This window comes from Plectropomus leopardus, chromosome 8 (genome assembly GCF_008729295.1).
Source record: "Plectropomus leopardus isolate mb chromosome 8, YSFRI_Pleo_2.0, whole genome shotgun sequence".
Classification (NCBI taxonomy): Eukaryota; Metazoa; Chordata; class Actinopteri; order Perciformes; family Serranidae; genus Plectropomus; species Plectropomus leopardus.
Genome location: NC_056470.1, coordinates 5,124,900 through 5,143,360, shown reverse-complemented (window position 1 = coordinate 5,143,360; position 18,461 = coordinate 5,124,900). Strand labels below are relative to the sequence as shown.

At 39.5% G+C, this 18,461-nt stretch overlaps 1 protein-coding gene across 1 annotated transcript in view; it reads left to right on the top strand.

The window, feature by feature from the left end:
- The window catches only part of mtor (mechanistic target of rapamycin kinase), a 121,244-nt gene that overhangs the window by 59,853 nt on the left and 42,930 nt on the right, over positions 1–18,461 (top strand). Inside the window, exons 29-32 of the mRNA XM_042491148.1 lie at positions 5,870–5,945; positions 8,640–8,779; positions 14,636–14,736; positions 15,347–15,462. Of these exons, the coding sequence (XP_042347082.1) occupies positions 5,870–5,945; positions 8,640–8,779; positions 14,636–14,736; positions 15,347–15,462 (433 nt within the window). The remainder of the gene's footprint in view (positions 1–5,869; positions 5,946–8,639; positions 8,780–14,635; positions 14,737–15,346; positions 15,463–18,461) is intronic.

Here is an 18,461-nt window from a genome sequence, read left to right as displayed (position 1 = left end):
TGTTTTAAAGTTAAAAGCCAGATACAAGGTCTGTTTAAGGTGATTGTTTTTCTTTCTCCTCTGGTCAGAGATGTTTGAATCGCAATAGTGCAGGGCTCTGTTTTTGTAATATAAGAGGCAATAAAAATTCCCAGATGTAAAGCGAGCTGAAAGACAAACTGTTCTTTTTGGCCAAATGTAGGTATAGGCTCGGCATTTGTCCTGCAAAATATGATATTTAATCCACTCATAGGATCTTCTATCTATCTATTCATCTTCAAATTGGCTCAATTTTTTTAAAGATGGGAAGATGGCACTGGTAATGAAAGAAGAAATTCTGCAAAATATATATATAATTTTTTTAAATAAAACAAAAGAAACAAAAAAATAAAAAGAGTAAAAAAGACAACAACAAATAAGTAAATGAAATGAAAAAGTGCTAAACAGTTGTAATAAAAAAAAGTAATGTAATGATGATATTATAAATATGTTTTTTCCCCTAGCTTTTTTCTTTTTTTTGTCCTATTTTTTGCAATTTGGGGAACATTTCTTCCCATGTTGCATGCTGAGTTTTTCCCCCATGTTTTTGAAGAAATCACACCCATTTTCTCAGGGTTCAAAGGTTTATATAGTCTCACTGACCTTGCATGCATTTATAAAGCCATATCAAGGATATCCTCTGCTGTGTGCTAACCTCATTCATGGTTTCAAATTAAACCTCAAAGAAATCTGATTCAGGATACACTGCACATTGTCTAAATTTCACGGCATGGTAGAATAAATCATGACGGTTTTACAGGTGATGGAACTCAAGCTCCGACTTGTCCATCTCTCACACAAACACACACACACACACACACACTCACACACACACAAATCAGTTAGGAAGTGATACTGGTGGCCCTGCACAAGAGACAGCGTTGACAGTGGTTTCAAGAAGTTTTCTGCTTGCTAATAGTTTGATGGAGTTTTTACTTGGGGAGAACGTTACGTGAGCCTTGTCATCTGGATGCGTTTAGACTGCGTGTGCGCAGAGCTGGCAGCCAGATGGCTTCAGCTGAGGGACAATGAAATCTCCTGGGTCCGCAGGAGAGAAAGCCCTCATTCTGATTTGTCTCCTCAGATGAAACCACATCTGGGCAGCTTTAGCATACCTCGGCAGCTTGTGTGTGGTGAGACAGGAAGGCCTTGCAATTCTCTGTTCAGTTGCTGCTGAGTTGATTATTTGAAAACAAGTAGTAATTTGTTGGTCCAGTAGAAATTACACAACATGCCCGTTTGATATCGTCAGTGTTCGTCAGTGTACTGGATGGTAGTTGTGTTTATTGAGGGCTATAATTTAATTGCCTGCTGAAAGAGTGCATGGCTCTCTATCAAGACCCCCGAAAGTCACAGACGAATGCTTATTTACTAAAATGAGCTCACTTTCTTGTGTTATGCAACGGCAATCTGTCTAGTTTGATTTCCTTCAGGTCCTTAAGTGGTGCACCCCCCCATCATCTGTTTACACCAGAGTCTTTTGAAAAATCACCTCCAATGCTACAGTGCATGAAAGGACAATATTCATTGTCACGCAAGACCAAAAACTATGAAGCATATCTGGCGCCACTGTTTACTTTAGTGTGTGATACATCATAGAACTGTAACACAGTTTCCTTTTAAGACCACTTCAGCACTTCAACAGAGGTATTGTGGGGTTTTTTTTATTGTGGGTTTTTTTTATTCGCCAATAACTTTAGTAACATCATATTTCATGTTGGGCAGCTTAGTGGTGTCGTGATTAGCACTTAAAGTGAAAGGATAAGCACCTACTATATAGCTAATGGATGGATATTCCATGTGTTATGCTCATGTACTAATTTTCATTTGAATAATGGCGCACAAGATAAAGCGGTTCTCTTTTATGACACTACATTTCTGCTGCATGGTGACTTAAGCTACCCCATGTGGCTGAAATTGTTTTTCTTGTATACAAGCACCACTCCGATATTCGTATCTGTATGTGTTCATTATCAAATAGTGTCTTAATCATGGGATGTTTTTCTGTTAATACAAATAGTTAAAGTTCCAGTCAAACCGAACTTAGTGTTATTGCCTTCAGGGCTGTGACGTATTTTCCAGTGACGTGGAATATTGTAGCAGTGTACAGTTACAAGAGGGAATTTAATGCCTTTGCAATTAAGTTAGGTTACTAAAAAGTTGGCAGGTTCAGGCGTATGTCCAAATCTGGGTTTTTTTTGTTTGTTTGTTTTTTTTCAAGCTCCGAGGCTAGGAAATGAAGCCAATGCAGAAGTGACGAAAACTGCACTTCATCAAATAGTTACTTGAGGCTGGCTCCAAAAACAGAGTCAATCCCCACAGACCCTCATATTAAAATGCTCAACTCTACAGCAGAAATAAACATATTTATAGCCTGGCACAAAAGATAATTTTGGTCTCCGTAGCTAATTTCAACATTAATGACAACTGTTTGGGGATACATTTTTTTAAATATCTGATTACATTTTATTAAGGCCCAAAGTAACATATATTTAAGAACAGGGCTGTTTGATTGACAGGCTGTCTGCAAGGCCTCACTATGGTCTATGAGTCAGATCCACCCCTCGCTCCTTCACAGTCCAATCCTCTCATCCAAATATGGTCCCTCCTGGCTCCAAAAAGCAAGACGGTGATGGCTGAACTCAAAGCTTAAAACGGCAGTCTAAAAAGCAGTGGGTGACGTCACAGTGGTAATGTCCATTATTTACAGTCTATGGTTTTTCTTTAGCAGAAATGTGGTGGCAGGCAGCTGGGGAGCGCCTCATTCTGATGTTGCCATGTGTTGGCTCTGTTTCCATGACAACAATTTCTTGCTTAGTAGCCAGCATAATGCTATTTTCACAGAGATTTGACTAAACAGTTGACAACAAACTTACTACAGAGATAAAAGTACAGCGCTCGCCAGCAATATTCAATATCAAATAGGCTTTTCTGTCTTTGTTGTGATTTGTTTCTGACTAACATGTTATAGAATCTAAAGGAGCCACGTTGGGACTTAAAAAAAAAACAAACAAGAACCAAACTATTATTTGGACACGAGCCCTTAGAGTTTAGCACGTTACGGAGCTAAAAAATATTATTAGCTCCACACATCTCCCTCACCATTTGATCTGGAAAGGGATGAGGGAGAAATTAATGAATTAGATCTAACAAAAAAACATCTCTTCATATCTCTTCATATTGCTTTGTTTGTACTAAAACCAACAAATGCTGAAGTGTGGTTTTATATCACCGGTGTGATCATTATTTTGATTGCATCAACTTTTGTAAACGCCCCTAAGTTTAGGCTGAGTCATCAAACATTTGAAGCTGTTTTTTTAAATTTGTTTGTTTGTTTGTTTTTTTTAAGAAAGAGAAAAGAAAGATTAGAAAAGATACATTTTTCTGACGTAATATTTGGCATATAACAAGATATTAAAAAGGATTATAATTCAGAAAATGTCATTTTCATGTCACAGGGTCTTTGAAATTGATTATACATTACACTGAAATTTTATCTTAATCAATTACAGCCAGATTTTAGATCGTAAAAGTAAAAATATCCCAGGCATCAGCACACTTGTGTCTGTCAGTACTCTTAATTTAAGCTCCAAATCATTATCAGGAGAGAATCAGCCTGATCTGTGTCTTCTTGGTTTCACTAAGTCTTTCCTGGTACACATATTGGCACAGCTCAGCGCAGACCATGAAGTCAGCAAGAGCTTTTTGAAAGTTATCTCCAGGGGTCAGACTGTCTTCTGTTTCCAACTACTTACATGATAGCTCCTGTTGTGATTTTTTGTTATTTTGCTTGTCATCATGCAGGCCCTCCCCAGCAGCTCCTTAGGCTTTGGCATGACCACTTGCTGTGCCATTTCATCACATTTTTTGGCCTTTACCCCGCGTCAAACCAGGCTTCTGACATATATGCTCAAGTATCCTTCATCAACTTTCGCCTGCTGTCCTCAGGAACTCCACTGCATACCAGCACTCTTCAAACGCTACATTTTACAGATGTATTGGCCGTGGCTGCACACAGGGTTTTGCAGTTGAGGAAATATAATAGACCTGCGGTTCATATGAGTGTTTCCAGATGTGGTGGCAGTGCGGGTGACTGTAGGGCATACAAATGGGAATTGTGGTGACTTGACAGATAACGCAGCATTTGTCAAACAAGTGTGACAAATGTCAATGGGTGCATTTGCTTTTCACAAGGAACACCTTGCTAAGAGAGAGAACAGTTATTCTACAATTGCAAAAATGCATTGAAGCTGATTTTTTAGTTGACTTAGTTGGCAATGGTAAGCCTCATTGTGGGGTAAATGACTTTTCTTACACAATTCTAACTCATCCCTGCAGAAATCCAGGTTCAGTGCCCGAAAGTGGTTCCACTGGCTTTATTCTGCATTCTGACAATCATGGTTAGTAATGTTTGAGGATGGATGATGGTAAAAGATCACAACCTTGCGTCTCCTACTGCTTTGTTGGCGCCTGCACAGTATGGTCTGAGAAAAAAGCCCTTCCCACCCTTCCCAGGTCAACTGTGGAGTTAGCAGCAACAAAGGCTTCAGTGCAAGGCAATTACATCACAGATTGGGGAGAAAAGGGGAAAAAGTTTTTTTTCTTGGCTACCTCTTTAGCTGTGTCAAGACATGTCAAAAAATTTCCTCCCACAGAGGACCAGTTAGACATTTGGCATTCTATCAACAGCCTCCGGTGTAATCACTCACATTCAGGATGTGCAAATCTACGTTTTGTCACTACATCATTTTAAAATTATAGGTGGACTTCCAACTTGTACAGTAAGTTGGCTGTTAGATAAATATGTATGGTGAGACAGCTGTACTTAAACAAAAAGCTTTTTTGTCATAACAATAGTACGTGCATCTGTTACAGTTTGGCCAATGGCTGCCAGAAACTAACTACTGAGCTCGAAATAGTGATTTAAAAGCCCCCGCTCACTTCATCTATCCGTCCTCACATGGGTTTAAGGCACCGCTAATGGCATTTATTGCCTGCTTAAATAATAACAATTCTGATTCATCTACCAGATGAACTATAGGCTGCCAGTTGGGCAAGGTTGAATACTTTTAATCATATAATTTAATAATTTGTTGCGGCTATCATGAAGATTTACAACAGTAACTGATAAATATCCACTGACTGCTGTTTTTTCTCAAGTTTTTTTCAAATTCAAATTCACATTGTTATACTGGGTTTCCCACACATTCATTTATTTGTTTTGTTTATTTATTTATTTTGGAGATCGATTGTTCATTGGTAGCGCTACTGGCCTACATATATATATATATACTGTCCTATTATTTATAACATCACACTATCGTACTGCAGAGCATACTGTTGTCACAGACAGGGCAGCAGAACGCCAGGTGCTGTGAAAGTGAAACTTAAATGTTTGCTGTGCTCGGTCGAAAAGTTTACTTTCGCTCACTCTGCACTCTGCCTCTCCTGTCATCCATCAATCTGATCACCTCTGACTGGATCAACTGATCAGTTGTCCATGCCGCGACCCAAACTGTTGAGGGATAAAAATAAAAGTTATTAAAAAGTTAAATTTATCAGTAACCTACAGAAAACCAGTGTGTGCAACAAGAGTCCACCTTCCACCTTTCTTTCCATCTCTTTGTCATTCTTCCTCAGTCCCACTCTTGTCAGTTTGGGTCAGGAGGGTGACTCACATTTTTGCTTACACATTGCCCCTGTCTCAGTCATGTCATCGTCAGTTGCGTTGTTTCACTATTGACATAATCATATGAAAATTAGGTAGACATCACCCAACCCTAGTATCTATACAGTATCTACATATTGAACCAGACTGTTGCATTCTAAGTTTTTTTTTCATATCTTGCAGCATCAACAACAAACTGCAGCAGCCAGAAGCGGCATCTGGGGTGCTGGAATATGCCATGAAACATTTTGGTGAATTGGTGAGTAGTTTTTTTTTTGCCTCCAACTTTAAACAGACATCTTATATAACATTGCATGCAGACTGACAATATGACAAACAAACTTGGCCCCCCTTTTATCACTACATTAGCACAGCAGGGCGCTGCTGCAGAGGGCCTCTGCAAAAACATTTCATCACTAATACAAGCAGCAACAACTCTCAACAACTCAGACCTTTGATGCATTTTCAGACCAAATAAAATAAATTAAATACATTTTCTTAGTGGACTGTATTATGTGGTCTCCTGTTCGCATACACTTTTTCCAGGGAATCTTTCCCCATACATACAGTGTAACATGGGGATGAGGTCCATTTGAGACACATACCCTTGGAACACCCTGTTCTTAATGTGCAGCACGTGGAAAAACCATCTGCTACACTGATCAGTAGTCAAGGGCAAGGAGCAGAATAATGGACTTTCTCATCCAGTGGACAGAATGTTTGGATTTTAATTCTGTGTGTGTCTGCTTTGTATTTCTTAAAAAATACATGGGAATGTTTAGTGCTTTTTTTCCATTGGTCAAAGAATGTTTTATTCTAAAAAAAAAAAAAACCCAAAAGTAATTACTTCTTAATGGCAAGTGGTTTGTAAGGTCCCTAAATAGCTTGATTCACAATGACTCTCTCTGACCTCTAATGGGCGAAGTTAAAAGCCACGGAATATTTGACTATTTCTTTCGCTGGATTTTTTTTCCCGTTCATGCACAAAACTCCTCCCCCCCCTAATATTCCTGAAAACTCCACAGTGTTTCATGTTGTGTGAAGGTGGACCTGGTCCAGATATGAAGTAACTGTCAGACAGTGGACATGCATTGGAAACCATCAAACAGATTTTCCACAAAAATTACATAAGATGTTGTTTTGATCCTTCTCCCTCCCTGTTACCAAAATTGCATCATGAAATAACTGTGGTTTTTGCATGCTCGTTTCTTGGATGCGTTGGACAGTCTTTTTAGCATCAGTACCAGTCATGAACTTAATGGTGATAGAACAGATTGAATCAGTATCTTTCTATGGTCACCAGTAATTATAGTATTAAAACATTTACAAAAGCTATGCATTTATTTTGGCTTTTTTTGGTAAAAGTTCATTACAATGAACATGACCATAGTAATTTAGTCTTTTTGCAACATTAATAAAGCAAAGCAAAAAACTTTTTGTTTTGTTTTTGTTTTTTTTTAAATAAAGTAGCACTTAAATAGACAGGTGCAACAAAAAAAACTGTCTAAAACACAAATCAATACAACTGATTTTAAAAAACACAACATAGCCACTAAGTTCATCTTATGGAAAAATGATAAAAGATCGACTCAAATTATAGCTCTGGCATGTAAGTTCTAGTGTAAATTAGTAGGGGTGTATCTGATTCAGAATTGTCTGTTGGATCGGATTTGACTGTTTGTTACACATATTTGAATGTACATTTTTTTTCCAAAAAGAGTTTGAACTGAGTACGGTAAGACATTTAGGGTGACAGAAAGGTTTATGTAATATAGTATACAAGCCAAATTAGCCATCCTTATGTGTGATAATTATGTAAAGAAAGGATCAGAGATGCAACACCACTTATGCTGGCACAATATCAAAGATATTGTTATTTCAGAGCCTGACTGAGCAAAGTTTCTTTCCCTCTAGGCAGCTGTATCTGTTCCTCTCAGACTCGCCCTGTGTACACAGCTGCCTGTATCAGAGATCAGCTTAAAAGCGAGGAGCACTCACTCTGCAGCTAAATCTATAGACTGAAATGTTCCCAGAATACTCCTCATACTGACTGGCAAAAAAAAAAAAAAAAAGATTAATTTGAAGGACTAATGGGGGTCTGATTGATGGTTCCTATCTTCAACTTTTAAGGGGAAGCCCTAAAAAGAGAGATTATAACCCTCAATATGCAGTACAGTTAAAAAAATTAAACAGCATATTAGCAAGCAGACTTTCTAATATGCAATGTTTTTAATTTTCATCCAATCCAGAGTTGCTACAAAATTGAATTCAAGCGCTTAGCTGACGCTGATGGCAAACTTAATGTCAGTGGCGAAAAGACACATTGAAAAAAACAGGCTGCATTTAAGAGATAACCTAAACATAGTAATGTCCAATAGATTGCATTCACTGGATTTTTAATGAAGTGGATATTTTTAGCCTAAAGTCAAGTCAAACGTTTTTCTTTTCCCAACCATTAGGATGCCGATAGAGAAGGTCTTTTCTTCTGCCTTTGTGAACTGCATTTATGTGTCTCTGTAAAAGCATGTTAAAAGTAAAAAGACTCAGTAAAAGCAGTTTCGCTGTGCACTTCCAGGAAACCTTGTTTATGAGGTGACCACATGAATAACTTTACTGTGGGAGGATGCAGGGTTTCCCTGTTTAGTGTACCAGCCAGGAATCAAAGGTTGGCAGAGATCTGTGTATGTAATCATTGGTTGATATCCCACAAAAGACGTCAATAACTAGATGTCACTTTAACGGGAGGTCAGTGTTTGAATATAATGAGGTAGGGATTGATTGATCAAGTTGGGAACCTCCAATCAGAAAGAACAAAGTATGCCCTTCAATGCTTTTTGCGAACACGAACAAAACAGTTTATTTAAGAAGAGTAATTGAGGTTAATTGTATGGGTTCTTGCACATAGTTTCAGTGTTCTTATGTGATGTGATTCCTTTCTGCTTTTATCTACTAGGAAATCCAAGCCACTTGGTATGAGAAGCTCCATGAGTGGGAGGATGCCCTGGTATCATACGACAAGAAGATCGACATGAACAAAGAGGATCCAGAGCTCATCCTGGGTAGAATGCGCTGCTTAGAGGCCCTGGGAGAATGGTATGTCAGTATTTTTATCTGTTGTGAGTTCACTAGGGTTAAAAACAGTTTGTTCAAGTCAGTGTTTTAGCCTTCAGGTCTCAGATTCATTGATATGTATTTTACTACATAAACACTATAAACTCACTATTATTTGCTGTGTTAGTTAGTTTCTAAGACATACTGGCATTGGCTTTTTAATGTAAATATAATGTGTGAGCTACTGAAGTTATAAAATAGAGAAGAAATTGTTTTCTTCAGCTTTTAACCGTGGCTCTAGTGGATAAAGACAGTGTCAGGGGTGGTATACTTGCTGTGAGCTATTTCATTTCCCATTTTTATTTGCGTGGGCAGCCTATTCCTAACGAGTTCTGTAATTTCGCCTTTGATGACGGGGCAAAAAGAGAAAAAAAGTCTGTCTGAATTGACTGCATGAACAGGCATCCAGTGACAGTGAGAGGCGCCGCCACTCCAATGAAACCTCACCACAGCTGAGGCTCAACTCCATAACGACCGCCCATCCTTCAAAGAGCATTTTTTTGGGGGAAAAAGAAAGTCACAAGTTGTCCGAGGGATCCAACTATGTGGATCGTCACAGAGCTCATGACGCTGAGCAGATGTTAATTTGCTTATGTAACAGGCCTCCTCGTGCCATCGTTGTATATGCTTTGAGTCATTTCACAAGAAATGATTCAGTAATTTCAGAAGAAAGTGATTCAGCTGAAAAGAGGCTTTGTGTTGATGTTTGTGTGTGGATGGGTAAGGCTGGGAGATGATATAACAGATGACTGGGTCATTAGTCAAATGGGATCAGACTTAAGAGAACACATTGTTCCCTCTCAAGGTAAGGGGATACTGTAGCAGTGTTATGTATCATAATCCATGGTAATGTTTTTGACAGTTGGACTCAAACATTAGTTGGGTATTCAGTGTTTTCCCACAGGAGTAGAATCTATGTGTCTATCTATGCAGTTTGTGGAGTTTGAGTCACGGGATGGATAATTGATCTGTCGATCTGTCAGGGCTGAGCAGAACAATGGATGGCAAGAGCAGCTCCAGCTGAGGGAGTCAAAGAGAACTTTTAGACCCAGCATAATGAACGAATGAACTTTCACTGAATGGTATTAATATTTGAATAGCACTCCTAATGAATGATCCAGCTCCAATAGTGTGAAAGTAATACGTGGTGGTAGATGTTTTAATGGTGGCAGGCTGCCACAAATAAATGAATGTGTGGAGAAACTCTGGTACTGGATAGCTTTGAACTAACCTTAAGTCCAGAATGTCTATCTTAAGTTTTGAAATTATTTAATTAAGAGTATTGACAAAAGAAATATGAATTAGTAATTAAAATAGGACCTCATATTAGCTGAGTCTTCACTGCCACAATGACAAGTCGGTTACAGTGGAGTTTGTTAGTGTTTGGGAAATGTCTTTATTTTGAGATAGCCCCCATAACACAATCAGTAAATAACTGTGCTGTTTTAATGAACCTCTGCCACACCACCCCTCACCACCATAGACCCTGTTTGTCTTTCTAAGGGGGAGAGGGGATTTTTACGTGGATATAGCAGGTCAGCAGTATATGCCACATAGAATTGGTATACTTCATCTAAAAGCTGGGAAAAAATAAACTGAGATGCCGCTCAGCTCTGTGTATCAAGTTGTTCTAGTCATATATCTGTATTAAACCTTGTGTTTTGGTCAGGCAACTGTTCCAACTTTTAAAGTTTGGTGTGTAGGGGCTTAGAATAGTATGATGAAAGTTTATGATGCCACTCTCATGATTAGTTATATCTCATAAGTTGTTGCAGCAACTTTGGGGGTTAATACCACTTGTCACGCAGATTTTGTGCCAAATTTGACCTTTTCTGACCACTTGAAAATTAATGAATAGGGTCAAAAATATCACATTAAAACACCAAGACCTTGAGGAATGCAATGGAGAAATGCTGTTTTAAAATAAATTGACACTTAGATCTCTGTATGATTTGCATTTTTCAGCAATTTGATGACAAGAACTTCTGTTCTGGAAACTGTCGAGAAACCCCATTATTGTTAATATATCTATGAAAGCCAGACAACCTCTGAATGATGATGAATGTTGATAGTCTGTGGCTGTAGAGTTTCATGGGGCTGTGATTATGCCAGAAGTCAAAAAATGGTCTCACTGCAATGAAATGTCTCTTATGGGGACTAACATCATCACACATGAACACGACTGAGGTCATTAATCCACAGGAGTGTCTGCTGTCCAGTCATTTATGCATTTGCAAGACTGTTTAGACTGTTGAGATATCATGATGACAAGAGGTGCAGGGACACGGGACCCCCTGGGGAAACCCCCCCCCCCCCCCCCCCCCTTGGCAAAATGAAGCCTCCCTCCTGACAAGATGGCATTACATGGGTTATACCAATGGATTCCTCAGGACTTTAATTTTCATGTAATATTTTCTTCACTGTAGCTTTGAAAGTCAGCCTGTCGCACCCTCTGAAAAAACAGTAATGTCTGCCAGGAGACTGGCGTCCTAGCAGCTTGAAGGAGTTTTAAAAATTCCATGTTTATCTTTGGATCAGGTGATTGAGTGTTTTGGTTCTGTTAAACCTCACACATCAATCTGCTTACTACAGGAGCTGTTTTATATCTGACAAATGTTACTACGTGGCACTTAAAGCTGCTTATTTCAGCAAGACAATACCAAGCCAAGTGTCTGCATATGTTACAGAAGCCTTGCTTTGTAGTAAAAGAGTGTGGCCACTAAACCAACCTGCCTTATTGGCCAATACTGATGCTGTGCCAATATTATTGCGCATCTCTACCAATAACTATATTCAGTTCCCAAACGCTTATTGAGTGCCTCGCACACCCACACAGGTGACCCCACAGTTTATTCTGGCTGATTAGATTCTGTTCAGGTTGAAGGTGGGCAGAAATATGCTAGGAATGACATGATATCACAAAAGATAATCTCCTAATTAAAACAGTAAAGGTGTAATAGACCTTTTATTACAAAAGACATTTTGGCACATTGCAGCAGGAAAAGAATACGTAGTCATTTTTAATGTTATCATTTATGGCAACGTTAAAAAATCACTGCATTCCATTGAGATGAGCTTGTTCCAGGATCCTGATATTGTGCTTCCATCATGTGTCATTGCTTACTGGAACACTTGATGGAACCAAGTTTGTTGACCTGTACTGTTGGAATGGTCATTTTGTCCTGTCCAAACAGGTACAAAGCATCTAAAAAGAGAGATGTCAGCTGAACACAGTTGGCATGAGCTCACACAGCCTCGAGAAGAGGTCTTATCAAGCTCAAATGAAAACCTCTGTGTGGGTGAATCGATGGTTTGTAGTGTCGGGCCTTTTAAAGACTCTTTACATTAAATTAATTCCTCCATTCAAGATTTATTTTAACAGCTTTCCAACTGAAATTCCAAAGTTGTGAATAATAGTCTGCTGAGTCAAATTATAACTGGAGCTTTTCCTTCGGTTGGACTCTCTCTGTTTGTCCGCTGTAGACACATACGCCCATTGTACCGGAGCTTTTTGTACTTGTTGCTTTCATGTTATATGATAGCCAGGCAGCTGGAGAATGGCTTCACTTCACTGACCCCGTCCAAACCGACCTCTCTCTTTTTTTTCTGTCTGTGCCTTCTTTTGCCTCTCCCTCACTCAAGCTTGCTCCAGCATCCTGCCTGTAAAACACATGCGGTGGGTTTGATCTCCTCCCGCACAATGCTGCACTGATTGTTGTTAATGAGGAATTAGTCTTGGTTAGATGCACCTGACCCCGACAGGGAACATCCATCTGTTTGTAGAGATACGTGATTTTATCATAGTGCTGCGGGACGGTACACTGATTTAAGATGTTCATGTTCAAGAACAAATGAAGAAATAAATGATGGCAGATGGAAATGAAACCAAGTCTTATCTTCTTCTCATCTTTGGCAGGAAGTGCTTGGCCATTCTCGTGAAGGATTTTTTTTCCATTGTTGTTTGGCGCAGGAAAAGTGAATTTAGTGTCTTGACATGTATATATTATCATCAGGACTTGGAGTTTAGAAAAGCCTTTTTATCTGTTGAGGATATGGACCAGAGCAGTACAGTTTGGCATTGCTTTAGACAAGTTGTAAAAACCGTAGTTTTTGCAATTTTACCGTGGTTGTCAAATTCATGTCAGTCAGGAATAACTGTTAGCTCATCTGTATCTGCAGTCCAACTTCTTCATTTTCTACAGAAGAATCTTCTGCCATTTACTCTATGTATGTTCTATATTTAGCTGTCATTTTTCACACAGCTGTCAGACACCATGTGATATGCAAATTGTTTCACTGGCATTGAATTAGGAGGGAGTGTAATTCTAGGTTGTTTAGAATTCTTTCTTACAAGGATGCACAAGATTGGACTTTTTGCCCATGTCTGATATGCTGATATATAGCAACTCATTTGGCCAATAACCGATATCGATCGTTCCTCTTTTTTCCCCACCTAATTTTAGTGATTATCAAATTCTCTTCTGTAGTAGAATTAACATCATATTATGCATACTCTTATTGCAATGGTCCATTAGCAGATGGAGACTTAAAATACCATGCCTTTTGATGTTTGTTAAATTCATTCATCGTGCAAGATAAGAAAAGTACTTCAACTTAGGGTGGATGTGTCGTACATATTCACTTTAACATTCCTGTTGACATTGGTAGAAATGAGCATGTTGGCTGATTACGATATTTCATTTTAAATCTGGTATCTTACGATACTGGTGTCATGCCAATAATATTGTTCATCCTTACTTTCTTGTATTGTTGATCGAGTGTCTTGTATGCCTAAGTTGATAATTACAATAATAATTGTATATAATTGTATAAAAGATATACTGATATCACCTTGATCATTTTGCTGGCCTCCATATTGCAATGTTGTTCTTACATATGAATGCCACCAATATTTTAGCCAACATGACGCTAGAATAAGCAGCAGGACATTTCCGACCAATGTAAGACTTGAACACAGCGAATCTCCCCTTTTTTTCTTTCCACCTCACCTTTTTGTGCCTGTCCAAAAAAAAAACAACAATAAAATACAACACAATGCAGCATACTGGTAGCTTGCAGTTGCACTTTTTGAGTGGAACACACAGTCCTTATAGTTATTAGTTTGCCAAACCCTGGCATCAATCCAAAAAGTCAGTCGTTTGTAGTTCATTGACTTTACCGTCCACTTTGTTGACCCATCAGTTAACCAACTAGCTCCCAGGCTGCTCGCTGGGAGCTGACTGTAACCCATTAGCCGGGTCATGGAGGTATCTGCAGTTTTCCCAGAGCTTTGCTAAGATTGTCTATAATTTGCAGGAGGCATCACCTGTTTTTGTTGGCAAAATTAGTCTCAAACTGAGTAATTAGGACTATTCTTATAAAATCATTTTATATATACTTTGTTGTATACATTTACAGGTGTTAATTACTTTTTGAAAAATAGGTTAAATGTTTCTTTTCATAATCAAATTGCAAAATCTGAAAATTTTAAGAATTTGAAGATAACTGCTTTTGGATGTATTTGCATTATTATGCAATCATATTTTTATTATCAATGGCAGAAAAAGGTCTCAAACTGACAATAACATTGTTTATTGCAGTTATTTCTGGGACGATATGCCATCCTATGAAAGTGGTTATCAGGACAGGCCTAGCGTCTTGGTAGCAGTCCATGATGCCACACTGCAGTGTATACAATAATACTCTGCATCTTATTACCTGATCAATTAGGAAACCTGGTGATTTTGATTAACTGCTGTCATCACTGTGAACATGGCACTGAACAAATTTAGATCTGCTTTTTTCTGCCATCTGAAACCTGCAGTTCATGTTTTCCAGGGGCCAGTTGCACCAGCAGTGCTGTGAGGAGTGGACGCTGGTGAGTGAGGAAACCCAGGCCAAGATGGCTCGTATGGCTGCTGCTGCCGCCTGGGGTCTAGGTAACTAACCACTCAAAATACTTAATGTCAGATTTGAACTAACAGTTGAAAGTATTTGGAATACAAAGTCAAAAATAAACAATATTGTAGCAGTCAGTAGAGTTTGAAGAGCAGACTTGTGCATGGAGCATTTAGGTTATCCTTCGCCTGACTCAGTGCAGCAATGCAATCAGCCCAAGCAGCAATGAAAACACTGAATGCTCTTGCCAAGCCCCCCCTCACATAACCAGATGGGAATGGTATCCAGTCATAACATTGACATATCGTAACGTGCAACGGTGAAGAAAAGCAGGGGCCACACTGCCGAAGCATCCTCTGAGGTTTGCGGTTTGTGGCTTTGACTGTCTTAAGTCAATCGTAAACCCTGAGACGAAACCCAACCAGCAGGCTCTTCTATCTGAAGACTCAGACCATGTTTTATTGTTTTTGTTGGGAAGCAAGATGTTGAAGTTGCAATCATTTATATTACAGCAAGCTGAGATGGAGTGTAGTTCAAAACAGCACAGATGAGCTGCCAAACTTGAATCTGCCTCAGTCTTGCCAAGTCAGGACTCAAGACATCCACATAATAGCACCTGTTTTTGTGATTTCTTGTAATGTGTTTGTCCAGGGCACTGGGACAGCATGGAGGAGTACACATGTATGATCCCAAGAGACACACATGATGGCGCCTTCTATAGAGCAGTGCTCGCTCTGCATCAGGACCTCTTCTCATTGGCCCAGCAGGTGGGTTACATCACCACTCACAAAACACCCAGTGGATAGGATTTCCTCCCATTCAATGTACATTAAAAGCCTGTAATTTTAGAAAACATCTCATAAAGACATGCCACATGGGAATTTGCCTAGTCTCAGAGTTTCTGGAATTTTCATTAGTCTGTACAGCAAGGTATGAACATTTAAAATCATTGGAAAGCAACACTGTACATAAACATAAAAACGGCTTTACTGTTATTCCAGACAGGATCATATTTCCCCATCAGCTTAGACTTTTCATTAAAAGGAATCAAATGTGCGAGGTTTGTTTTGTTTTTTTCCTTTTACAATGTGGTACATCCGTGGAGTAGAAATGTTATGTAACTCTTGAAATTGTAAATCATCACAGCGTTCAGCCTCAACAAACACAGAGCCCCCTTCCCCCCCTGTCTGCCTGTCGGCAAGGTCCAGTGGAGGTCAGGGGGGTGTTTTCTTAATTTTACAAAGTTTGGGGATGTTAGATGAGCTCATGGTCTCCGGAGATGGATTTGTTCAAGCTGGATGCCAGCACGTCTAACCCACACAAGCTCCAGCACCGACACTAGTAAACACCTGCTCCTCCAATTTCCCTGGGCTCATCCTCTGAGTCGCCTTTTCACCACAAAGCCCAGGAGACCTGCTCTGCGTGCCCCCCCATCCCTCCACAGATACACTCCCTCGTCTAATTTGGAGATTAGATCCAGGTGTGGCCTATAGGATTCTAAATCAGCTGAATAGGGAAAGCAGACTTTTGACTCTTGGCGACAGTGAGGCCACTCACAATGAATGAGGAGGAATGAAAAGCAGATGGAGCGAGGGTGAAAGCTTAAATGTCAACATGAGCTCAGTCTAGTCTTCCGGATGTGGTTGGTAATCCTCACATTTAAGTCCTTTTGATTCTGTAGGGCTGTTCCTTTCCTCGCTCTTTACCCCCAACAACCAGACATGTGCTCCAGGAGTTTTGGCTTGCATCTTTGTGAAAGTTTTCACATTACTTTGCTTTATAAATCTCAGTGTTTGGTCAGTTTCAACGATGATGTGTAGACACGACAGTTGTGTTCCCCGCAGTAAAACATTTTGCAGGATTCATGATATATTCGGTCCACCAGTGTGCATTTATATTGTTTCATGGTTTCCTCACACTTCCAGTATTCTTTCAAACATTCGCTCTGTATCTCAGTGTAGGGGCATACCCCATAGTGAGATACTGAGAGAATGTTATCAGAAGCGGGGTTACCTTTGTAACCGAACGTTTCCTTTAACAGTTGATTTGGCCAGCTATTTACATAGAGGCCTTCATTTCACACTGTAACGATAAAGTCATCTCACTGGACTTATCCCTATCTAAGTACATAAGAATAACCTTTATGTAAGAGAATGCAGGACTGGGTCACAGTTTGTTTGTGCTGCCAGAAGCCAGACACTGCACTTATCAGGAGTCGTCTGGACTGAACATTTCCAAAAAGGGCCTCAGCGTAGTAATTCAGGAGTAAACAGGACCATAACCGAGTGGAGGCTATAAAGAAGTAGCCTCATTGTCACCTTGTCCCAACCATCCTCCCATAACCCCTCCTCTTGTTGTGCATGCCTGAAGAGGTGTTTAGGCACGCCATTTCTCCTTTCCCTCCCCACAAAAAAAAATAATTGGCGGGAGCTGGTCTGAAACAGCTGGCCTCCAAGAACTTCCCCAGTCATCCTCCCTCATTTTACCTTCCCACTAATAACAGTTCCCAAAAACATTGACTGTAGAAGCCCGAGATATCGGCAGGCGTTCAGCCACAGTGCTTGTGTCCTTGTTTGTCCCCTTGGCTGCTCTGGATCAGGTCCCTCTCTCAGTCATGGTTTTTCCACCCCTCGGGGTTCTAATGGTGATGGAATGTCTGCAGTATCCTTGAATTTGGGGAAGTGTGGTCTTATTACAAAAAGTCATGGAACTGGAAGTTAACAAATGAGTCAGTAATATTCAGTGATACACCCAAAAAACAGGAAGGCAAGAAAAACATTTTTAGGGCATGAATGTACTCTGGCAGTTGGTTGAACATCACAAAAACATTTGGGAATTTGCATTGTGGTCATGGAAGGAAACATGACTAACAGCCCCTATTTTTGAATTCTTCTTCATCCTCCAATTCCTCTCTCTTTCTATGACTGTGCATGCAAATTTGACAATTGTGGCTGAAGGCATTATTTTTACGGGATGTATTCCCGTCCGTCCCATTCTTTTAAACGTGACATCTCAAGAACACCTTGTGGAAATTTTCTCAAATTTGGCACAAATGTCAACTTGGACTAAAGGATGAACTGGTTTGATTTTGGTGGTCAAAGGCCAAGGTCACTGTGACCTCATGCCCATCTCATTCTTATGAACGCAATATCTTGGTAATGTCTTGAGGGAATTTCTTTAAATTTGGCACCAATGTCCAATTGTACTTAACAAGGAAAAGATTTGTAATAACAGGGAATTTTCCTCAAATTTGACACAAATGCTGACTTAGACTAAAAGATAAACCAATTTTATTTTTGGTGGTCACAGACCAAGGTCAGTGTGACCTTGTATCCGTTTCATTCTTGTTAATGCAGTATTTCAGGAACTTATATTTGGCACAAATGTCCACTGGGATTCAATGTTGAAATGATTGCATTTTGGTGGTCATACTGTAATTATGACATTTCACCTAAATGTCTAATAGGATAAAATATGTAATGTGAAGTGATAACATTTTACATCCAAAAGGTCAAAGGTCACTTTTACTGTGGCATTATAATGTTTATGGCCATTATTCAATGCCTTTACTCATGAACGGAAGTGAAGACATTTGATCAGATACCAAATTTGTGACATTAATCTTGGATGTCCACATTGAAATTGTGCCTTCTTGCAGCAACATCCTTATTTGAAGCATTGTCTACTGACATGATGACATATGATTCTGTACAGACATGGATGTAAACTATAACTTTACCAGTTGGCAGAGGCATACAAACTCGAA